We start from the raw sequence: 26,018 nt of genomic DNA on the forward strand, positions 1-26,018 counted from the left end.
AATGTGTGACTTTACCATGAATGAATTCCCTTTGCAAATGCTGTTTTCCCAGCGACTTTCTTCTCCAGAGTCTCATGTAAAAAGAGAAACCTGAGGAGTAAGAGAGTATAGAATATGGACACAAACTCTCTGTGGGAGTTTGAATGAAATTGGCCCATGTAATATCAAAGGGAGAGACACTTTTAATATGTGTGGCATTGGTGGAGTGGGCACGGCCTGGTTAGAGGAAATGTGTCACTGTGGAGGGTAGGCTTTGAGGTTTTCTATGCTCAGGATGCTGCCCAGTCTGTCAGTTGACTGCTTATTCCTTGGAAGATGTTGGACTCTCAGCTATTCCTTCAGCACCATGACATCGTGCACACTGCCATTCTTCCTGCCATGATTTAGAATGTCTGAACTTCTGGAGCTGCAGGAAAGCCTCCTGAATTATACAGTTTCCTTATAACAGTAGTGGTCATGGTGTCTTTTCACAGAATGGAAACCTAACTTAGACAATATCTCTGAATTAACTAAGGACAAAATATATTTGAATAAGTGGATTTATAAATAGTTCCCCAATATAATATAAGAAATGTGCATTTACTTCTAAGATATTCATTCCCAAATTATTGTAACTACGATGAAACTATCAAAAAATGAAGCATACTAATCATCATGTCTGAAAAAAAATCTTTTTATAACCCTGAAACATTCAAAAATACAGGGAAGATTGAACTCATACTGTACATAATGATCAGTGCTTTCACAGAATGGCTGTCTCCTTAAAGTAAAGAGCAGATCCTACCACAGCAACTGACAGTTAAAGTGAAGAGTATGCAAAAGGAAATAATGGACACAAATTGTGACATCTGTAATGCCAAGTTAGACAGATATTTCCTGAGTCTAGAATGAACAGATTAGTTCCAACTCTGCACTTCTCTTCCCTGGTTATTTGCATTAACAAAACACAGAAAAAGACACTAGAAACTCTTGCTTTCTTTTCAAGTCACAGGTTTACCCATACTCATATCTGCCTTCCAGTCCACTTCTTGTCATCACTAAATGTTCTCTGTCTTCTTATTACTTCAGTGAACATAACCCTCAAACCTGCTTGCATGCTTTTGTTTTCTATGAAGTGTTATGAGTAGCTAAGTTTCCCATAACTTACCAAAGCAACAATCATATTTAGGAACCTGTGATTGGCTACAAGCTGAGGAGAGTGACAGACAAAGATATAAAAGTACATGGATAGACTGAAATAAATCAAGAGGAATGAAAACTGGTGTCCAGGTAGGATGTTCCTAAGTAAGAAGGTGAAATCTGAGCTTAATAAGATGGGACCCAAATCAGTCCCACAGACTTCCTTACAGATAAACATGTAAAATCACATGTATGAAATATGTGTGAGCTGCTTCCTCACAAGTTATTTCCTGAGAAGTTATAAGAATGAGACAACTCCACAGACACAAAGAGGAAGAATTTTAAATAGTTCCTTAAACAGGATTTCTGATCACCAAAAGTATCAATACCATTTAAATTCTCTCCTGGACGTTACAGAGATACATAAATATTTTGAGAACCTCATATTCTCCTCTGTCTGCATTAAATTAATTTGGACCTAGTTAATGTAAACACTTCCATGTTTTGCTTCTAAGGCCTGTATGGTATGGCTAAATATATTTCCTGTTTCTTTGGAATTGGAAATCCAGACAGCATCATGGCAATGTTCCTGAGGTTCAATATCAAATACCTCTAAGACACACAAAACAAATCTCAGTTTCCTGGAGCAGAAATTGGAAACATTGTCTGTGCTTCCTTTTATGCACTCTGGAACCTCCCCCAATGCAAAGCAGTCCTCAAGCTCAGGATGAAATCCAAGGGCAAGCTGAGAGGCCCCATCGCCTTCTGACTAGAGCCTCCAACACAGCATGGCTCTCCTGGTGCTGCTCTTCTGCCTGGTGACATATCCAAGCTGTAAGTGCTTCAGGGTTTCAGGAAAGGGACCCAGGTTTTTCATCTATGGGTTATATGACTGATGGTGATGTTGCTTGTCCCTAGGTATCCTGTCCCAGATACAGCTGAAGGAGTCAGGACCTGGCCTGGTGCAGCCATCGCAGACCCTGTCACTCACCTGCACTGTCTCTGGATTCTCATTAACCAGCTATGATGTACACTGGTTCCGCCAACCTCCAGGAAAGGGTCTGGAGTGGATGGGAGCAATATGGAGTGGTGGAGGCACAGATTATAATTCAGCTCTTCAGTCCAGAATCACCATCATCGGGGACACCTCCAAGAGCCAAGTTTTCTTAAAACTGAACAGTCTGCAAACTGAGGACACAGCCATGTATTACTGTGCCAGAGACACAGTGAGAGAATTCCAGTGTGAGCCTGCACAAAAACCTCCATGTGGAGACACTCACGACCAGCATGGGGCATTGGGGATCAAAAGGGTATCCCAAGACCATTATGTGGTTGCTTAATAAGATAAGAATTTCTAGACTATGCTGCATGAGACTATGTTTCAAAATTAGAACCTGTGTTTTCCTCTTTCAAACCCAAATAAGAAAAAAATCTCTAGAGGTGTCTCTTCACCCTCATAGTCTAATAAACTTCATATGTGTTCAAATTCTATAACGAATAGCTTTTCCCAAAAGCCCTGTAAGCTAACAACCTGCTTCTTGATATTAGACAGAATAACATATAACTTTGCATGTTTTACATACAGACACATATACATACATATTCACACATTTTCTTAATATATTTTAAGGGAGTCTGCAGTTATGACACTTGTTGGATGTTAGGTTCAGTTATAAGCTAGAGAACTTCAAAAGAGCTAAAATTTGTCCTCTTTGATTTTGCACCTGTGATAGAGAAACCACAGCTTCCCTAATTTAAAGTTATTTTCACACAACAACCTGGAAACTGAAATACCCATAGTTTCCTTCTAAACCAAGAAGGTCCCATAAAAGGATAGAATTGATTATTGCTTTTGACAGATGCAATTTCATGCATTTGCACCTTGGTTAAAATTAGTTTTACCATCAGACTTACAAGCAGTGGTTCCTCAGGCAAAACAAATTGTTATGGTTTGGGATCTGTCTACCTTTAAAACTAACTTTCTCCATATTTGAAGCAGAATGTGTTCTTATTAACTTTAGTCAACTTCCATATAACTTATTCTTTGAGATAATCCTTCCCAACTAGCTGATTAATCTTCTCACTCTACACTGTCCAAACTATGATCAGACTTCCCTATTTACTATTCCTAAAATGAGCTTCTTAAATTCCACAGATTAAGTGGTCATTTTGTCCTCTTGATGCTGGGCTGTTCTGATATAAGGCCCTCCATGTTCATGCAGATTGGTTTGATATTTCAACTGTTGAGAACTGAGATGCAGCAAACATAAAAGGGAAGGTTGCCACTGCTTATCTGCCCCTTTGGGAAGCAGCTCAGAGGTTCAGAGAGCAGACTGTTCTTGCAGGGAAGCAGTTTCAATTTCTGGCACCCACAATGGTTAAGTCATACCTACCTGTAAATCTGGAGAACCCATGGTCTCTAATTGGCCCCATGCACACTACACTACTCACTCAGAAACATACACACATAATTAGAAACAAAATATTTCATTTTCTCATCCACTGTTTAGAGTTAACCCAATGTGAGTACTTCATAGTTTATATAAAGCTTTGATACATAGAGAAAATTTCAAAAAGTAAAAGGCTAAGACCTTTAACTCCTAACATTTTTCCCTCATTCAAGAGATTAGTCTCATTTTTCTTCTCAAATGTAACTCATTTCTATCACTTGTCTGAAATTTGAGTCTAAGGAGAGCACATAGCTCTAATGCCCTCATGAACAGACATTTTCCTGCATGCCATCCTCTCCGTTGGTTCTTTCATCTTGGCCAGCATATGTGGGCAGAGCAGATTGCATAGAACAAGCAACTTTAATCAACAAAAAGGTGAAAGTTAAAGTCAAAAGAATAAGTTGCCTGTAACCAATAATTCAAGACTCATTTACTAAAGGAAATAAAGAAATCACAGTGCTATGGGGATGGAGAGAAATTGGCCCTGTGCCATGTAAAAGGGAACATGGTTCTGTTACGTTACTGTAAAGGAGTTTGGGCAAACCACAAAAAATTTGTATACACGAACACATGCCCAGTATTCTCACTTCTACATGAGGATTCGAAGAAAATGACATTTTCAATTTAAATACATTATTGCGTTTCAATGATTATTTCCATATCCCACTGTTATATTGTCTCTCTCTGCTGAACTCTCTATAAATGAAGCCTGAGGTGTCAAATCTCACAGAGTCTCCCACAATTAATTGTGATTATAGTTATCACATCCCTATAATTTTAACTTAATTATTTTCCGTACAATTGTCCATAAATAAAAGTGGGCACAGAAGTTACATTGGTTATCTTTCTTTAAATTAATTTATTGAATTAATGTGGCCAAATAATAATTTGTGCATTCAAATATCAGCACCCTGCAAAGTTTTCAAGTGAGTAGACAGCTATGAAAATATTATACCGTGCTCTTTTCCATCTTCCTCTCGGAGAGGCAGCTTCGCTTCTGCCTCTCTCCCCACTTCTCTGCTCTCCCCCTTTCTTTCCCCTTCCTCCTTCCCCCTCCATAAATCCCCTGAACAAATATTTAACCTCAATAAAAGAAAATATTATACCGTAAGAAAAGAAAAAGAAAAATTTTTTCATTGTTCCCTTGAATCTCCTTTCATGATTGCCTCATCTCATTATTTTAGGGAACATTGGGTAGTTTTATTTACAACAGTTACGCTCACTTGATGAGTTCACTGCATTGCTCACTGGCCACTGGCCTTTGTTGCACTTGGACAGACATTGACTGTTTTTTTTGTTTTTTCTAGTTGAAGCAGACTCTCCTAGTCATTGTGTTCTCCATTTTAGTGGATTGTTCTTCTCCAGGTTCTCACATTCATCTTCTGTCTTCAGGCATATGGAATCTCTCTTATACAATATCTTTTTGTATCCCATGTTATTGAAAATAATCACAAATAATGTGTCTGATAAATTTATTAAATAAATTTAATTTATTAAATAAATTTATCAGATACATGGAATATAAAAATCATTCATGTTGCTATTGATTTAAAATGTGAAATATCCAATCCCAAGTAGTACACAGACATTTTCTAATGCCGATTGATCCGTGTGGGTCCAGCTCTGCACTTTATTTCCCCTATGGTTTGTATTACCAAAGCAAGGATGAAAGTTCTTCACACTCTTGTTCTCTATTGTGATATACAACTCAAGGTACAGGGTGCCTACTTCTTCACTTTTTGTAATGCTTCAGCTTCCCTTCACTATTTTTCACTTTCCTTAACACAACTCTCATGACTAGTTGCATAATACTGTGATTTCTGGAATTTTTTTTTTGACAGCCAAATTTCCCATCCCTTATTAATGCAATAATTACATATAGGAACATGGCTTTTCTGTATTAATGGCTAAAAAGAGAGATAAAAGTACATAGAGAAAGGTAGACTGACATATGTCAAGAGGTACTAAAACCAGTCCCTCGATACTATGCTCTAAAATGAGAAAGTGAATAGGTTGAGCCACATGAGGTAGAAACCAAATAAGTCTCTTGAGTATCTTCTCAGATAAACACTTGAAATCACATGTAATAATGTTAGTGAGCTTCATCTTCACAAGTGATCTTCTAGGCAAGTGATGAGAATAAGAATGATTTCACTGACATCAAGTGAATAAATTTTGTTGTTTCATAAAGTAGGGTTACTGATTATTAAGAGGCCCAATTCCATATTAATTCAGTGCTACAATTTATAGAGATATACAAACACATTTAGGTTATGGTACACTGTTCTGCCTGCACTCCATAAATGTGGACTCACTTAGGGGAAACACTCCTATGTTTTGCATGTCAGGTCTACACAGTGTGATTCATACTAATTCCCATTTGTCAGGGTTTGGAAATACAAACAGTAACAAGAAAATGTTCCTGAGTTCCCATATTCAAATCCTCTAAGAAACATAAGACAAATATCATTCACCTGAGTGAAGTGGAAACCAAGACCTTTGCTTTCTTTTATCCCCTCAGGAGCATGTGCCAATGCAAAGCAGCCCTCAGGCTCACTATAAAAGCCCTAGCTGAGCAGCTCGATCTCCTTCTCACTAGAGCTTCCAGCAAATCATGGCTGTCCTGGTGCTGCTCCTCTGCCTGGTGTCATTTCCAAGTTGTAAGTGTTTCAGGGTTTCAGGAGAGGGAACCAGGCATGTCATCTATGTAATGTATGACTGATCATGATGTTGCTTGTCTTCAGGTGTCTTTTCCCAGGTACAGCTGAAGGAGTCAGGACCTGGCCTGGTGCAGCCCTCACAGACACTGTTTCTCATCTGCACTGTCTCTGGATTCTCACTAACTGACTCTCATATGCACTGGATTCGCCATCCTCCAGGAAAGAATCTGGAGTGGATGGGAGTAATATGGACTGGTAAAGGCACAAAGTACAGTTCAACTCTCCAATCTCGAATCACCATCAGCAGGGACACCTCCAAGAGTGAAGTCTTCTTAAAATTGAGCAGTCTGCACACTGAAGACACAGCCATATATTACTGTGCCAGAGACACAGTGAGGAAACTTCATTTTGAGCATACACAACAACCTCCTTATAGAAACATCTGGGACCAGCAGAGGTCACTAAGTATATTCATCTCAGAGGCTAAGGCTTCATGACCTTGGATTTTAATATCAGAACCTGTGGTTTGCTTTTCCAGCCAAACATATTCTGAGGCCCCTCTCCTTTGTCTTATTATATTCAATCTTCTTTGTGTGCAAACATGAGATCAAATTTTTTCCTACATATTCTCTAAGTTATCCAATTGCTTCTGATTACCAGAAAGAATGGCAACTAATTTAATATATTCTGTGGTGTTTTTTCTCTCTCTCTATCTCTCTTTCTCTCTCTCTCTCTCTCTCTCTCTCTCTCTCTCTCTCTCTCTCTGTCTCTCTCTCTCTCTCTCTCTCTCTCTCTCTCTCTCTCTCTCTCTCTCTCTCTCTGTATGTGTGTGTGTGTGCGCACAAAATAATATATCAAAAGGAGTCTGAAATTGTGACACTTGTCGATGGAAATTTCAATGTAAAGCTTGGGAATTTTGAATATTTTGTAATTTATTCTTTGTTTTTGAACATGTGATGGAGAAACTACAGCTTCTCTGTAAAATAGACTTTCCAAGGGTGGATTTGAAAATGAAATATGCAATATTTCCTTCTTCTAAACCAAGAAAACTTAAAAGATTATACTTGGTTATCATTTGTGAAAGGCTCTAATATTAAACATTTGCATCTTGTTAAAAATTAGTATGCACCCTAATTTTCAAGGAATAATTCCTCTGCAGGCATATTTGCATGCTCTCAATGTACAAAATTCTCAGCCACTAGTATGCACATCCCAACTGGTATAAGCTTCATTATTGCATCCAACTGTCAACAGCCCTTTCCATAGCATCTGAGTTCTATAAAAACCGAATTTCCGTTTGTGATTTGTTGATGCTTTTACTAATAACAAATTTTTCCAGAGTTACCTACTTCTCCTAAGAACCTTTTCTTATAAAGAATTCCAAATTCCCATTTATTGTCCAACCACTATCTTGTATTTCTCCTCCTGGTCCCTTTTTATTGAGGAGTCCCCAAATAAAAAGCACAGACTATCAAGGGTCCTCCATCTAAAAAATATTTATAAAAACAACTTCTATCACCTTGTCTGGCTCTCACAAATGGCTAGATTGGTGAACGAGTGAGCCCCAGTGATTATCTCATCCCCACATCCCACAGATAACTCTTTGACTGGCACACAGCTTTCTTTGCAGTCTTGGAGACCTGAATTCATAGTTTAGATCCCAGTCAATGGTTCTGCTATGACAAGAACCTGAAGCGCAGCGCTATTTTCACAGCTCCATTAAAGTTGTATTCTAAATTTAGGATATGCTCTGAAATCAACAAAATGCAAATCATCACACAAGGTGGGAGTGATTCTGTGGTGATCACCATACGATCAAGGAGAAGCTAAAAAGCTTAAATAATGTAAATCCTAGACATATGGCAGCTTATAATCACATGTGAGCCCAGAGGACACTGGGACCTCTTGTTTTTCTCCATGATCACTACACCAACTACACAGAAACATATACACATAATTATAAATAAAGCATTTATTTAAAAGTTTCTCATTCTTTGCTGGAAGTTAGCTTAATGGGATAGTTCTGGTGTAGTATATATGAAACTTTGATTCAAAGAGTACCATTTCAAGTGTGTATCCCTCATTTTGATAAATAAATACTGCATTTGAATCATCCATATGCCCTGAAAAAGGTTATGACACTTTTTTTTTATAAAAAAGACTGCTTTTTTGGTTTATTTATGTTTATTTTATGTACATTGGTGTGAAGGTGTAAGATCCCCTGAAACTGGATTTTCAGACAGTTGTGAGTTGCCATGTGGATGCTGGGAATTGAACCCGGGTCCTCTGGAAGAGCAGACAGTGCTCTTAACCGCTGAGCTATTTCTCCAGCCCCCAGTTATGACACTATTTTTTCTCATAAAAAGAACAGACTCATTTTTCTTCTCAGAAACAACTCTTTTCTATCACTCATCTGAGGTTTGATTCCACGGGACAGTACAGAGCTCAGGAAACACAGGGTCATCTGGTGTAAGATGCGGATGAGAAAGGGTACTAAGATACATTATTATCAAGGTATATTGTTAATGAGCTAGATTTTTTAAGTAAAATGAGTGACATAGGCTGAAAGGGAATGTTTTTAAATAACTTAAGATGCTAGCATATATATATATATATATATATATATATATATATATATATATATATATATATATGTTTCTCCAAGTATGTTTGTGTTTGTGTATCTTTCTCTCTTCTGCTATTCTGCTATTTGTCTATTTGTCTGTTTTTCTGTGTTAATGTCTTGAAGTTAGCTTGTTTGCCTTCTAGAGGCATATTTTCTCATACTATGTTAATAGTTTACATTACAGAGTTTACCACAGCATCCTCTGAATGAAGAGTAAAACTCATGTGTCCTGGGAAACTGTCACTTGGGGGATTACTTTAGAGTCAGGGCCTCATTTCCCATTATAAAGGCTCTAAACACAGCCCATCTCCACTTTATGCCTAAGGGTCAGAGTTCTATTCAGAACACTAGTGGTTGAGAATTCAGCTCAGCAGTCCCTGTCTTACTCATTTCAGTCTGTGGAAGGTGCCATGTTGCTTATGTAGAAGGAATGGCGGGCTGTGTCCCGCCACCCGGCTAGCTTTACCCAAAATAATTACACGGAAACTGTATTCTTTTAAACACTGCCTGGCCCATTATCTGTAGCCTCTTATTGGTTAATTTTCACATCTTCCTTTAACCCATATTTAGTAATCCGTGTAGCACCACGAGGTGTGGCTTACCAGGAGAGATCTTAACCTGCGTCCATCTCAGAGAGGAGAATCATGGTGACTGCCTAAAGCGTCTCCCCTCTCTTTCCCAGAATTCTGTTCTGTCTACTCCACCTACCTAATTTTCTGTCTCCTAAAGGGCCAAGGCAGTTTTCTTTATTAATTAACCAATGAAAGTAACATAGACAGATAACTCTCCTCCATCATGCTTATGTGCACAGTCCACTCTTATTTTTACATTTAATTCAGGTGTGCGGTGTCCAAGATGAATAATGAAATTCCAGCAAGTGTTATGGGTCTTTACAGTAGATAATGATGCCATCATATCATGTGGTCTAGATTCTCGATAGAAGGCAAAGCTGCTCTCTCTGTCTCTTTCTCTGTCTCTCTCTCTCTCTCTCTCTCTCTCTCTCTCTCTCTTTCTTTCCTTATACCTTTGATTTTATTTGTCCTTCATACCCTACATTCTTGAGATTGATGCACAGAATATTGATCCTACATTTTTTTTCCTGTCCTACATACAGTCATAAGTCCTGACAGCAAGAAGAATTTGAGGAGGCTGGTGTTTGTTTTAGAAATGAATAACCAAATGCTGTAATAAAAATGTTATTTTCTGTAGTAAAATGTCATGTTTTAAAAAATAAGAGGGCTAGATTTATAGCTCTGGGATATAGTGTTTGCTTTCCATATGCAAGGTCTTAAGTTAAACAACCAAGACCAATTTAAAAGAAAATATCAGAACTGTATACAGAAATATATCATCTCTCACAATGATAGACTTAAAATAGGCAATCTTGTGACAGAAGAAGGAATCCCTAGAGAAGGAAGGGCAGATGAAAGCATTGGAGAGGGAACAGGTATATAGTGAGTCACAGAGTTCTCTTTTTCTTTCCCATAACAATCAGCTCAGTGTAGGTCTGGGGCTCCCATGACTTGCTTCTAAATAGCTTCAAAGTAAAAGGAAAATGCTTGAATGAATGGAAACACTAATTGCCACAGTGTATCTTTGCCCATGGTTTTGGAGGTGAAAAGTAAGTCAAGAGTGTATTCCTCAGTTGACATCTACATTATTTGTTGAGAGAGGGTCTCACACTGAACCTGGAGCTCAGAGTTTCAGATAGAATGGTGGAATGGCAAGTCACAGAGCATTTCCTGCCACCACCTCCCCAGTGCTGGGAATGTAGGATAAACCATCACACCCAGCTTGATAGTTAAGTACTAAGAACTTAACTGAGACAGTCATACATGGAGGCAGGAAACTTAACACTGAGGCATCTTTTTGTTGCTATATATTGTATACATTTATAAAAGCATTTTACACTATAAGACAAATATATACATTATAGAATGATTTTATAAGATAAAATGTATGGTCAGTTATGCATTTTTCTTTTTTATTTAATTTTTTGAAAAAGAAAACAAACTATTTTTTTCATTATACATACCGACGCAAGTTACCACTCCTTACCCTCCTCCCCTTCTCTCCACATGCCTTCCCACAGCACCCCATCCAATCCTCCGAAAGGACAGGCACATTGCTTTAAGGTCCTAGGCCATACTTATTAATATATAGGTTCAGCAAGGTATCATCCAAAGGGAATAGGTTCTCCAAAAACTAGTATACACAGTAGGGATAAATCCTGGAGCACTGCCAGTGGTCCCTCAGTCTGTCCCAGCCATGCAACTGTCAACCACATTCAGAGAAACTAGATTGGTCTTATGCTTGTTCCTCCCCAGTCCATCTGGAATTGGTAAACTCCCATTAGTTCAGGCAGACTGTTTCAGTGGGTGTACCCATTACGGCCTTGAGCTCTTTGCTCATAGTCTCATACCTCCCTCTCTTTAACTAGACTTTGGGAGCTCAGTCCAGTGATACATTGCAGGTCTCTGCCTTTGTTTCCTTCAGTTACTGGATGAAGGTTCTATTGTGATATTTAATATATTTATTAGTCTGATTACAGGGCAAGTCAAGTTTGGGTTTTTTCCCCTCTATTGCTTAGGGTCTTAGATGGGGTCATCCTTGCAGATTCCTGGACATTTCTCTAGAGCCAGGTTTCTTGGTAACTCTAAAATGGCTCCCTCAGTGAAGATATCTCTTTCCTAGCTCTCAACTCTGTTCTTACTCCTAATCAACTAGCTCATTACCTCAACTTATCCTCACCCCTCCCTTTACTCTACCCCTTCCATGTTCCCTTCTCCACTCACCACCATGCTCCCAATTTTGTCAGGCATTCTTGTCTGTTTACAACTTCCAAGTGGACATATGTTTTTTGTTTGTTTGTGGTTCACCTTATTATTTAGCTTTTCTAGGATTATGAACTATAGTCTCAATATCATTTATATCCACTTATGATTGAGTATATACAATATTCATATTTTTGAGTCCGGGTTACCTCACTCAGGACAGTGTTTTCTAATTCCATCCAAAATTCAAGATATCATTGTTTTTGACCACAGAATAGTACTCTAATATGTAAATGTGCCACATTTTCTTTATCCATTCTTCCATTGAGGGGCATCTAGTTTGTTTCCAGGTTCTGGCTATTACAAATGATGTTGTTATGAATATAGTTGAACAAATGCCTTTGTAGTATGATTGAGTATCCTTTGGCTATATGCCCAAGAGTGGTATTGCTGGATCCTGATGTAGGTTGATTCCCAATTTTCCAAGAAACCACCATACTGATTTCTAAAGTGGTTTAGAAGTTTGCATTCCTACAAGCAATGAATGAGTGTTCACTTTACTCCATTTCTTCTCTAGCATAAGCTATCTTTGGTGTTTTTGATCTTAGCCATTCTGACAGGATTAAGATAGTATCTCAAAGTTGTTTTGATTTGCATTTCCATGATAACTAAGGGTGTTGAAAATTTCCATAAGTATCATTTGGCCATTTGAGACTTGTCTGTGGAGAATTCTCTTTTTAGTTCTGTAGCCAATTTGTATTGGGTTATTTAGAATTTTAATGTCTAATTTCTTGAGTTCTTTATATATTTTTTAAATTAGTTCTTTGTCTGATGTAGTATTGGTGAAGATATTTTCCCATTCAGTAGGCTGCAAGTTTGTCTTATTGACTGTGTCCTTTGCTTTACAGAAGCTCCTCAGTTTCAGGAGGTACCATTTGGTTATGGTTACTCTTAGTGTCTGTGCTACCTGTGTTATATTTAGAAAGTGGACTCCTGTATCTATGCATTGAAGACTACTTCCCATTTTCTATACCATCAGGTTCAGTGTGGTCAGATATATATTGAGGTCTTTAATCCATTTGGATGAGTTTTGTGCATGGGGACAGATATGGATCTATTGTCATTCTTCTACATGTTGACATCCAGTTATGCCAGCACCATTTGTTGAAGATACTTTGCTTTTTCCATTGTATAATTTTAGTTTTTTCTCAAATATTGGGTCTTCATACATGTGTGGATTAATATATAAATCTTGTTGTTGGTTCCATTGATCAAGCTCTCTGTTCTTATGCCAATACCAAGCTGTTTTCAATACCATAGTTCTGTAATAAAGATTGATGTCAGGGATGATGATGCCTCCACAAGTTCCTTTATTATACAGGATGTTTATTTATTTTTTTTTTAATTTTTTTGCTATCCTGGTTTTTTTGTTTTTCCATTTTAAAGTGATTTTTTTCAAGAACTGTGAAGAATTTTGTTGGGATTTTGATGGGGATTGCATTGAACCCATAGATTGCATTTAGTAGGATTACCATTTTTACTATGTTGATCCTACCTATCCAAGAGCATGGAAGATCTTCCCATTTTTTTGTTTACCCTGTTCAATTTCTTTAATCAAAGACTTAAAGTTCTTGTCAAATAGACCTTTTACTTCTTTGGTTAGTGTTATTTGTGACTTTTTCTCTGATTTTTCTCTGATTTCCTTCTCAGCTTCTTTATCACTTGTATATAGGAGGGCTACTCATTTTTTTGAGTTGATCTTGTATCCTGCCACATCACTGGATGTATTTATCTGATGTATGATTTCTCTGGAAGGGTTTTGGTGGTCAACTATATATACTATCATATCATCTGCAAATAACAAAAGTTTGACTTCTTCCTTTCTAATTTCAATCCCCTTGATCTCCTTTTGGTGTCTTATAGGTATAGCTAAAACTTCAAGAAATATGTTAAAGAGATATGGAGAGAGTGACAGCCTTGTCTTTTTCCTGATTTTAGTGGAATTGCTTTAGTTTCTCTCCATTTAATTTGATGTTGTGTTTGTTTATATTGCTTTTATTGTACTTAGATAAGTTCCTTGTATCACTGATCTCTCCAAGACATTTATTATGAAGTCTATTGGATTTTGCCGAATGCTTTTCCAACATCTAATGAAATGATCATATATTTTTTTCTTTCAGTTTTTTTATATGATGGAATACATTGATGGATTTTCCTATGTTGAGCCAGCCCTGCATTTTTGGGATGAAATTGACTTAATCATGGTGTGGAATTTTTTTTTTTTGATGTGTTCTTGGTTTGGTTTGCCAGTATTTTATTGAGTATTTTTGCATCTATTTTCATGAGTAAGATTGGTCTGTAATTCTATTTCTTGGTTGAGTCTTTGTATGATTTTGGTATTAGGGTATCTGTAGTCTCATAAAAAGAGTAGGGCAAAGTTCTTTCTGTTTCTATTGTGTGGAAGTGTTTGAGGCCTACAGTTATTAGCTCTTCTTGGAAATTCTGGTATAATTCTGTACTAAAACTACCTGGCTCTGAGCTTTTATTGGTTTGGAAGTTATTGATTTCAGCTTCTATTTATTAGCAGTTTATTGGTCCATTTAAATTGTTTATCTCGTCTTGACTTAACTTTGGTATATGGTGTCTATCTAGAAATTTGTCCATTTCTTTTACATTTTCAATTTTGTGGGGTACAGGTTTTTGTAGTATGACCTAATGATTTTCTGAACTTCCTCAGTGCCTTTTGTTATATCGCACTTTCCATTTCTGATTTTGTTAATTCAGATGTTCTCTCTCTGCCTTTTGATTAGTTTGGATAAGGGTTTGTCTATCTTGTTGATGTTCTCAAAGAACCAGCTCTTTGTTTCACTTATTCTTTGTATTGTTTTCTTTGTTTCCATTTTATTAATTTTATCCTCAATTGGATTATATCCTGTCTTCTATACTTCCTTGTTGCATCTGCTTCTTTTTGTTATAGAGATTTCAGGTGTGTTTTTAAGTAACTAATGTGAGCTTTTTCTGTTTTCTTTATGTGGGCACTTAGTGCTAAGAATGTTACTCTTAGCACTGTTTGATGGTATCCCATAGGTTTGGATATGTTGTATCTTTATATTTTGTTAAATTCAAGGACATCTTCAATTTCTTTCTATATTTTGTCCTTGATTCAGGGGTGGTGGTTCAGTAGTTCACTGTTCAATTTCCATGAGTTTGTAGGTTTTCTGAGAGTAATATTGTTGTTAAATTCTAAATTTCATCCATGGTGATCTGATAAGACATAGGGTTACTCCAATTTTTTTATATCTGTGGAGGTTTGATCAATTTTAGAGAAGGTTACATGAGATACTAAGAAGAAGGTAAATTATTAAATTATTTTGTATTTGGGTGAAATGTTCTATAGATGTCTATTAAGTCCATTTGATTCATGGTATCTGTTAGTGCTTTTATATCTTTGTTAATCTTCTGTGTTGAAGTCTCCTACTATTAGTGTGTATGGTTTGATATGTGATTTAAGTTTTAGCAACATTTATTTGACATGTTTGGGTGCTCTTGTATAAGGGCATAGACATTCAGAATTGAAACTACATCTTAATGGGCTGTTCTTGTTTTGAGTATATAGTGTCCTTCTCCATATCTTCTGACTGATTTTAGTTTGAAATCTATTTTGTTAAATATTAGGATAGCTACACCTGCTTGTTTCTTGGGTTCATTTGATTGGAAAACCTTTTCCCAATCCTATACCATGAAATAGTGTCTGTCTTAGAGATTGAGGTATGTTTCTTGTATACATCAGAAGGCTGAATCCTGTTTTTGCATCTATTCTCTTAGCCTGTATCTCTTTATATGTGAATTTAGTCTATTGATATTAAGAGATATTAATGGCCAGTGGTTGTTAATTCCAGTTATTTTTCTTTCTTTCTTTTTTCCATTTTATTATTATTATTATTACAAATTTTCACCTCCTCCCCTCCTCCTATTTCCCTCCCCTTCCCCCATTCCCCTTTCTCCTGCCTTTCCAGTCCAAAGAGCAGTCACGGTTCCCTGCCCTTTGGGAAGTACAAGGTCCTCCCCGCTCCATGCAGGTGTAGGAGGTGAGAATCCAAACAGACTAGGTTCCCACACAGCCAGTACATGCAGTAGAATCAAAACCCAGTACCATTGTCCTTGGCTTCTCAGTCAGCCCTCCATGTAAACCACACTCAGAGAGTCCAGTTTGATCACATGCTGCATCAGTCCTAGTAAAGCTGGCCTTGGTGAGTTCCCATTAGATCGGCCCCACTGTCACAGTGGGTGGGTGCACCCCTGGCAGCCCTGACGTCCTTGCTCATGTTCTCTCTCTTTCTGTTCCTCATTTGGACCTTGGGATCTCAGTCCAGTACTCCATTGTGGGTCTCTGTCTCTATCTCCATCCATTACCAGATGAAGGTTCTATGGTGGTATTCAAGATATTCATAAGAGTGGCTATAGTATAGGGCCAGTTCAGGCACCCTCTCCTCAGCTGCACAAGGAGCAAGCTGGGGACATTTCCTTGGACACCTGGGAACCCCTCTAGAGTCCAGTCTCTTGCCAATCCTCAATTGGCTCCCTTAATTAAGATATATACTTCCCTGTTCCCATATCCACTCCTCATCCATCACAACGGTCTCATTCCCCCAAGTTCTCCCCATCCTCCGCTTCTCACTTCTCTCTCCCCCTCTCCCTTTGCCCCATCCCACCCCCACCCTCAAGCTATCCATTTTTGCTGAAAATATTGTCTACTTCCAATATCCAGGAGGATAACTACGTTTTTTAGGGGGGTTTACCTTACTATTTAGCTTCTCTAGGATCATGAATTACAGGCTCAATGTCCTTCATTTATAGCTAGAATCCACTAATGAGTGAGTACATACCATATTCATCTTTTTGGGTCTGGGTTACCTTACTCAGGATAGTGTTCCCTATTTCCATCCATTTGCATGCAAAATTCAAGATTGATTTTTACCACTGTGTAATACTCTAAAGTGTACAAATTTCACACTTTTTTTTACCCATTCTTCCATGAGGGGCATCAAGGTTGTTTTGAGGTTCTGGCTATTACAAATAATGTTGTTATGAACATAGTTGAACAAATGCTTTTGTAGTATGATAGGGCATCTCTTGGGTATATTTCCAGGAATGGTATTGCTGGATCCTGGGGTAGGTTGACTCCGAATTTCCTGAGAAACCAACACACTGATTTCCAAAGTGGTTGCACAAGTTTTCATTCCCACCCGCAATGGATGAGTGTGCCCCTTACTCCAAATCCTCTTCAGCAAAGGCTATCATTAGTTTTTTGGATTTTAGCCATTCTGACAGGTGTAAGACGGTATCTCAAAGTTGTTTTGATTGCATTCCCTAATCACTAAGGAGGTTGAGCATGACCTTAAGTGTCTTTTGGCCATTTGAACTTCTTACGTTGAGAATTCTCTGTTCACTTCAGTGCCACATTTTTTAATTGGGTTAATTAGCTTTTTAAAGTCTAGTTTCTTGAGTTCTTTATATATTTTGGATATCAGATCTTTGTCTTTTGCGGGGTTTGTGAAGATGTTTGCCCAGTCAGTAGGTTGCCTTTTTGTCTTAATGACCGTATCCTTTGCTTTACAGAAGATTCTCAGTTTTAGCAGGTCCCATTTATAAAGTTTCCCTTAATGCCTGTACTACAGGGGTTATACGTAGGAAGTGGTCTCCTGTGCCCATATGTTGTAGACTATTCCCACTTTCTCTTCTATCAGGAAGAGGGTACTCACATTGATATTGATATCTTTAATTCATTTGGACTTGAGTTTTGTGCATGGTGATAGATATGGATCAATTTCATTGTTCTACAGGTTGACAACCAGTTATGCCAACACCATTTGTTGAAGATGCTTTCTTTCTTCCATTGTATACTTTTAGCTCCTTTGTCAAAAATCAGGTGTTCATAGGTTTGTGGGTTAATATCCAGGTCTTCTATTCGATCCCAAAGTCAACTTCTATGTTTTTATGCCGATACCAAGCTTTTTTCATTATTATAGCTCTGTAATAATTTGAAGTCAGGGATGCTAATGCCTCCAGAAGTTCCTTTATTGTATAAAATTGTTTTGGCTATTCTGGATTTTTTTGTTTTTCCAAATAAAGTTGATAATTGTTCTCTCAAGGTCTGTGAAGAATTTTTTGGGATTTTAATGGGGATTGCTGTGAACTTATAAATTGCTTTTGGTAGATTTTCATACATTGAACCAGCCCTGCATCTCTGAGATGAAGCCTACTTGATTGTAATGGATAATTTTTTAATGTATTCTTGGATTCTATTTGCCAGAATGTTATTGAGAATTTTTTCATTGATGTTCATGAGTGAGATTGGTCTGTAATTCTCTTTCTTGGTTGTGTCTAGGTGTGGTTTTGGAATCAGTGTGACTGTAGCTTTGTAAAAAGAGTTTGGCAATGACTCCTCTGTTTCTGTTTTGTGAAACACATTATGAAGACTAGGTATCAGCTCTTCTTGGAAGTTCTGATAAAATTCTGTATTAAAACCATCAGTTCCTGGGCCTTTTTTGGTTGGGAGGTTTTTTACTACAGCTTCTATTTCCTCATGACATGTAGGTCTATTTAAATTGTTTACCTGGTCTTGATTTAATTTTGGTAAATGGTAATTATCTAAAACCAAGTCCATATCTTTTACATTTTCCAACTTTGTGGCATATGAGCCTTTGTAGTAAGACCTAAGGATTCTCTGGATATCCTCATTGTCTGTTGTTATGTCCCCCTTTTCATTTCTGATCTTGTTAATTTGCATGTTCTCTTTCTGCCTTTTGACTGAATTTGAATAGTTTTGTAAATCTTGTTGACTTTCTCAAAGAACCAGCTCTTTGTTTCATTGATTCTTTGGATTGTTTCTGTGTTTTTATTTTGTTGATTTCAGCCTTCAGTTTGATTATTTCCAATCTTCTACTCCTCCTGTGTCTGCTTCTTTTTCTTTTCTCGAACTTTCAGGTGTGCTGTTAAGTCTCTAATGTGAGCTTTCTCCATTTTCTTAATGTGGGCACTTAGATCTATGAACTTTCCTCTTAGCACTGCTTTCATAGTATCCCATAGGTTTGGGTATGTTGTATCTTTATTTTCATTAAATTCAAGGAAGACTTTAATTTCTTTCTTTATTTCTTCCTTGACCCAGATGTGGTTCAGTAGTTAACTGTTCAGTTTCCATGAGTTTGTAGACTTTATGGGGGTAGCATTGTTGTTAAAATTCTAACTTTATTCCATGGCGATCCAATAAGACACAGGTGGTTACTAACTTTTTTTGTAACTTTGGAAGTTTGCTTTGTTACCGAGTATGTGGTCAATTTTCCAGAAGGTTCCATGAGATGCAGAAAAGAAGGTATATTCTTTCCTATTTGGGTGGAATGTTCTATAGATGTTTGTTAAGTCCATTTGTTTAATTACCTACATTAATTCTCTTATTTCTCTGTTAGGTTTCTGTCTGATTGAACTGTCCATTGGTTAGAAAGGTGTGTTGAAGTCTCCTACTATCAGTTTGTGTGGTTTGATGGCTGCCTTGAGTTCTAATAATGTTTCTTTTACATCAGTGGGTGCTTTTATATTAGGGGCATGGATATTCATAATTGAGACTTCTTCCTGATGAATTGTGCCTGTTATGAGTATAAAATGTTCATCTTCATCTCTTCTGATTGATTTTAGTTTGAAGTCAACTGTGTTAGAAATTAGTATGGCCATGCCTGCTTGTTTCTTAGGTCCATTTGCTTGAAAAACCTTTTCCCTATCCTTTAGTCTGAGTAGATGTTTGTCTTTGTTGTTGAGGTGTGTTTCTTGTAAATAGCAGAATGTAGGATACTGTTTTCATATCCAATCTCTTAACCTGTGCCTTTTTATAGGTGAATTGAGTCCATTGATATTAAGTGATAATAATGACCAATGGTTGTTAACTCTGGGGGTTTTCTTTGGTAGTAGTGTTTGTGTGTTTCGCTTCTTTGAGTTGTGCTGGTGAAGATTCACTAGATATCTGAGTTATTGTGGGCATTGTTGGACTCCTTGCTTTGTGATTTTTTCCTTCTATTATTTTCTGTAATGCTGGATTTGTGGGTACATATTATTTAAATTTGCTTTTATCCTGGAATATTTTATTTTCTTCATTGATAGTGAACAAGATCTTGGCTGGGTATAGTAGTCTGGGCTTGCATCCATGGTCTCTTAGTTTCTGCAATACATCTATCCAGGACCTTCTGGCTTTCTTTGTTTCCATAGAGAAGTCAGGTGTAAGTCTGATAGGTTTACCTTGATATGTTACTTGACCTTTTTCTTTTGCATCTCATAATATTCTTTCTTTATTCTGTATGTTTTGTGTTTTAATTATTATATGGTGAGGGGATTTTTTTTAATCTAGTCTATTTGGTGTTCTGTGTGCTTCTTGAACCTTCATAGGAATATCTTTCTTTAGCTTGGGAAAGATTACTTTTATAATTTATCGAATATATTTTTGGGGACTTTGAGCTGTAATTCTCCTTCATCTACCCCTATTATTCTTAATTTTTGTCTTTTTATTATTATTATTATTATTAAAAATTTCTGCCTCCTCCCCTCTTCCCATTTCTCTCCCCCTCCCTTAACTACCCTCCCTCTCACTTTCCAATCCAAGCAGCAGTCAGGGTTCCCTGCCCTGCATGAAGTCCAAGGTCCAAACCCCTCCTTCCAGGTCCAGGAAGGTGCACATCTAAACAGACTAGGCTCCCCCAAAGCCAGTACATGCAGTAGGATCAAAACCCAGTGCCATTGTTCTTGGCTTCTCAATCAGCCCTCATTGTCTGCCACGTTCAGAGAATCTGTTTTGATCCCCTGCTTTTTCAGTCCCAGTCGAGCTGGCCTTGGTGAGCTCCCATTAGACCAGCCCCACCTTTTCAGTGCGTGGGTGCACTCCTCTCAGTCCTGACTTCCTTGCTCATGTTCTCCCTACTTCAGCTCCTTATTTGGGCCTTGGGAGCTCAGTCCTGCACTCCAATGTGGGTCTCTGTCTCTATCTCCATCCATCGCCAGATGAAGCTTCTATGGTGATATGAAAGATATTAATCAGTATGGCTATAGGAAAGGGCCATTTCAGGCTCCCTCTCCTCAGCTGCCCAAGGAACCAGCTGGGGAAATCTCCATGGATACCTGGGAACCACTCTTGAGTGAAGTCTCTTGCTAACCCTAAAATGGCTCTCTTAATTAAGATATCTTCTTCCCTGCACCCCTATCAACCCTTCCTCCATCAAAACAATCACATTCCCCCAGGGTCTCCCCATCTGCCCCTCCTCACTTTCTCTCAACATCTCCCCATCACCCCTTACTGCCACCCCACCCCCACCCCCAAGATCCCAATTTTTGCCTGGTAATCTAGTCCACTTCCTATATCCAGGAGGATAACTATATGTTTTCGTTTGGGTTCACCTTCTTACTTAGCTTCTCTAGGATCAGGAATTATAGCCTCACTGACATTTATTTATGTCTAGAACCTACTGATGAGTGAGTACATACCAAATTCATCTTTTTGGGTCTGGATTACCTCACTCAGAATGGTGTTTTCTATTTCCATCCATTTGCATGTAAAGTTCAAGATGTCATTATTTTTTACCGCTGAGTAGTAATCTAATGTGTATATATTTCACACTTTCTTTATCCATTCTTCCATTTAAGTGCATCTAGGTTGTTCCAAGTTCTGGCTATTACAAATAATGCTTCTATGAACATAGTTGAACAAATGCTTTTGTAGTATGATAGGGCATCTCTTGGGTATATTTCCAAGAATGGTATTGCTGGATCCTGGGGTAGGTTGACTCTGAATATCCTGAGAATCCACCACACTGATTTCTAAAGTGGTTGCACAGGTTTGCATTCTCACCAATAGTGGATGAGTATACCCCTTACTCCACATCCTCTCCAGCAAAGGCTATCATTAGTGTTTTTTATTTTAGCCATTCTGACAGGTGTAAGATGGTATCTCAAAGTTGTTTTGATTTGCATTTCCCTGATCACTAAGGAGGTTGAGCATGACCTTAAGTGTCTTTTGGCCATTTGAACTTCTTACGTTGAGAATTCTCTGTTCACTTCAGTGCCACATTTTTTAATTGGGTTAATTAGCTTTTTAAAGTCTAGTTTCTTGAGTTCTTCATATATTTTGGAGATCATACCTTTGTCTGTTGCGGGGTTTGTGAAGATGTTTGCCCAGTCAGTAGGTACCCCTTTTGTCTTAATGACAGTGTCATTTGCTTTACAGAAGCTTCTCAGTTTCAGGAGGTCCAACTTATTCAATGTTTCTCTTAATGCCTGTCCTGCTTGGGTTATACATAGGAAGTGGTCTCCTGTGCCCATATGTTATAGAGTACTTCCCACTTTCTCTTCTATCAGGTTCAGTGTCTTCAGATTGATATTGGGATCTTTAATCCATTTGGACTTGAGTTTTGTGCATGGTAATAGATATGGATCTATTTCATTCTTCTACAGGTTGACATCCAGTTATGCCAACACCATTTGTTGAAAATGCTTTCTTTCTTCCATTGTATACTTTTAGCTCCTTTTTTGAAAATCAGGTATTCATAGGTTTTTGGGTTAATATCCGGGATTCTATTCAATTCCAAGTTCGACTTCTCTGTTTTTATGCCAATACAATGCTGTTATCAATACTGTAGCTCTGTAATAAAGTTTGAAGTTAGGGATGGTAATGCCTCCAGAAGTTCTTTTATTGTATGAGATCGTTTTGGCTATCCTTGGTTTTTTGTTTTTCCATATAAAGTTGATAATTGTTCTCTCAATGTCTGTAAAGAATTTTGATGATATTTTAATGGGGATTGCATTGAATCTATAGATTTCTTTTGGTAGAATTGCTATTTTTCCTATGTTGATCCTGCCAATCCAAGAGCAAGGGAGATCCTTCTATTTTCTGGTATCCTCTTCAATTTCTTTCTTCAAAGTTCTTGTCAAATAGATCTTTCAATTCCTTGGTTAGAGTTACCCCCAAGATAATTTATGCTATTTGTGGCTATCATGAAATGTGATGCTTCTCTGATTTCCCTCTGCTTCTTTATCCTTTGTATAGGACGGCACCTAAATTTTTAGAGTTGATCTTGTATCCTGCCACATTACTAAAGGTGATTATCAGCTGTAGGAGTTCTTTGGTAGAGATTTGGGGTCGCTTATGTACACTATCATATCATCTGCAGATAACGAAAGTTTAACTTCTTCCTTTCCAATTCGAATCAACTTGACCACTTATGTTGTCTTATTGCTATTGCTAGAACTTCAAGCATTATATTGAAGAGATAAGAAGAGAATGGACAGCCTTGTCATGTTCCTGATTTTAGTGGAATGGTATTGAGTTTCTCTCCATTTAATTTGATGTTAGCTGTCAGCTTGCTGTAAATAGCTTTTATTATATTTAGGTATGAACCTTATACCTGTAACCTTTCCAAGACCTTTATCATAAAAGGGTGTTGAATTTTGTCACGTATTTTCAGAATCTAATGAAATAATCATATGGTTTTTTTCCCTTCAGTTTATTTATATGATGGATTACATTGATAGATTTTCATATGTTGAACCAGCCCTGCATCTCTGGCATGAAGAGTACTTGATCATAATGTATCTATTTTTTGGATGTGTCCTTGTATTCAGTTTGCCAGTATTTTATTGAGAATTTTTGCATCGAAGTACATGAGTGAGATTGGCCTAGAATTTTCTTGTTTGAGTCTTTATGTGGTTTTGGTATCAAGGCAACTGTGGCTTCATAAAGGGAATTTGGCAATGACTCTTCTTTTTTATTTTGTGAAATACATTAAGGAGTATAGGTATAAGCTCTTCTTGGAAGTTCTGGTAGAATTCTGCTTTGAAACCATGTGGTCCTGAGCTTTTTTGGTAGGGAGGTTTTTGAAAACAGCTTCTAATTGTTTGTGACTAACAGGTCTATTTAGATTGTTCACCTGATCTTGGTTTAACTTTGGTATAAGGTACTTATCTAAAAAAATGTCCATTTCTTTTACATTTTTCATATTTGTGGCATACAGGCTTTTGTAGTAAGATCTAATTATTCTCTGAATTTCCTCTGTGTCTGTGGTTATGTCCCCTTTTCATTTCTAATCTTATTAATTTGTTTTTTCTCTCTCTGCTATTTGATTAGTTTGGCTAGGGGTTTGTCAATCTTGTTGATTTTCTCCAAGAACCAACCTTTTGTTTCATTGATTCTTTGGATTGTTTATCTGTGTTTCTATTTTGTTGATTTCTGCCCTCAGTTTGATAATTTCCAGTCTTCTACTCCTCCTAGGTGAGTCTGATTCTTTCTTTTCTAGAGCTTTCATGTATGCTGTTAAGTCTCCAATGTGTGCTTTCTCCGTTTTTTTTAAGTGGGCACTTAGTGCTATGAATTTTCCTCTTAGCACTGCTTTCATAGTGTCCCATAGGTTTGAGTATGTTGTGTCTTTATTTTCATTAAATTCAAGGAAGACTTTAATTTCTTTCTTTATTTCTTCCTTGACCCAGATGTGGTTCAGTAGTTAACTGTTCAGTTTCCATGAGTTTGTAGACTTTATGGGGGTAGCATTGTTGTTGAATTCTAGCTTTAATCCATGGTGATCCGACAAGACACAGGTGGTTACTATTTTTTTTTTTTGTAACTGTACAAGTTTGCTTTGTTACCGAGTATGTGGTCAATTTTCCAGAAGGTTCCATGAGATGCAGAGAAGAAGGTATATTCTTTCCTATTTGGGTGGAATGTTCTATAGATGTCTGTTAAGTCCATTTGTTTAATTACCTACATTAATTCTCTTATTTCTCTGTTGGGTTTCTGTCTGATTGAACTGTCCATTGGTTAGAAAGGTGTGTTGAAGTCTCCTACTATTAGTTTGTGTGGTTTGATGACTGTCTTGATTTCTAGTAATGTTTCTTTTACATCAGTGGGTGCTTTTATATTAGGGGCATAGATATTCATGATTGAGACTTCTTCCTGATGAATTGTGCCTGTTATGAGTATAAAATGTCCATCTTCATCTCTTCTGATTGATTTTAGTTTGAAGTCAACTGTGTTAGAAGTTAGTGTGGCCATGCCTGCTTGTTTCTTAGGTCCATTTGCTTGAAAAACCTTTTCCCTATCCTTTACTCTGAGTAGATGTCTGTCTTTGTGGTTGAGGTGTGTTTCTTGTAAACAGCAGAATGTTGGATCCTATTTTCATATGCAATCTCTTAGCCTGTGTCTTTTTTTTAGGTGAATTGAGTCCATTGATATTCAGTGATATTAATGACCAGTGGTTGTTAACTCTGGTCATTTTTTTGGTAGTAGAGTTTGGGTGTTACCTTTCTTTGAGTTATGCTGGTGAAGGGTCACTAGATGACTGAGTTATTGTAGGTAGTGTTGGCTTTGTTGGGTTCCTTGTCGTTGCTATTTTCTTTCTATTTCTTTCTGTAATGCTGGGTTTGTGGCTACATATTGTTTAAATTTGTTTTTATCCTGGACTATTTTGTTTTCTCCATTAATAGTAAGTGATAGCTTGGCTGTGTATAGTATTCTGGGCTTGCATCCATGGTTTCTTATTTTCTGCAGTACATCTATCCAGGATCTTCTGGCTTTCATGGTTTCCATAGTGAAGTCAGGTGTAAGTCTGATAGGTTTACCTTTATATGTTACTTGACCTTTTTTCTTTGCAGCTCTTAATATTCGTTCTTTAATCTGTATATTTTATGTTTTGATTATTATATGGCAAGGGGATTTTTTTTTTTTTGGTTTTTCGAGACAGGGTTTCTCTGTGGCTTTGGAGCCTGTCCTGGAACTAGCTCTTGTAGACCAGGCTGGTCTCGAACTCACAGAGATCCGCCTGCCTCTGCCTCCCAAGTGCTGGGATTAAAGGCGTGCGCCACCACCGCCCGGCTGCAAAGGGACATTTTTATGTAGTCTATTCGGTGTCCTATATACTTCTTGAACCTTCATAGGAATATCTTTCTTTTGGTTGGGAAGGTTTTCTTCTATAATTTTGTTGACTATATTTTCTGGGCCTTCGATCTGTACTACTTCTCCTTCTACTACCCCTATTTTTCTTAGGTTTGATCTTTTTATTGTGTCCCAGATTTCCTGAATGTTTTGTGATGAGAATTTGTTGGATTTGCTATTTTCTTTAATCAGTGCATGTATTTTCTCAATGTTATCTTCAGAATCTGAGATTCTTTCTTCTATCTCTTGTATTTTATTTGTTATGCTTGTTTCTGTAGTGTCTATTCGTTTACCTAGATTTTCCATATCCAGCCGGCCCTTGGTTTGTATTTTCTTCATTGCCTCCATTTCAGTTTTTAATTCTTGAACTGTTTCCATTATCTGTTTGATTGTTTTTTCTTGGTTTTAAAGGGTATCTTTTACGGTTTTACT

At 37.4% G+C, this 26,018-nt stretch overlaps 2 gene segments (V, D, J or C); both read left to right on the forward strand.

Moving 5' to 3' along the window:
* Positions 1-1,894: 1,894 nt before the first annotated feature.
* LOC119819834 lies at positions 1,895-2,459 on the forward strand. The segment is given in 2 exon segments: positions 1,895-1,953; positions 2,038-2,459. Coding segments are annotated over 2 exon segments (468 nt in total).
* A 3,724-nt stretch (positions 2,460-6,183) lies between these two features.
* LOC119819835 lies at positions 6,184-6,726 on the forward strand. The segment is given in 2 exon segments: positions 6,184-6,229; positions 6,314-6,726. Coding segments are annotated over 2 exon segments (459 nt in total).
* Positions 6,727-26,018: the final 19,292 nt, after the last annotated feature.

The sequence above is a fragment of the Arvicola amphibius genome, chromosome 7 (assembly GCF_903992535.2).
Source record: "Arvicola amphibius chromosome 7, mArvAmp1.2, whole genome shotgun sequence".
Taxonomy (NCBI): Eukaryota; Metazoa; Chordata; class Mammalia; order Rodentia; family Cricetidae; genus Arvicola; species Arvicola amphibius.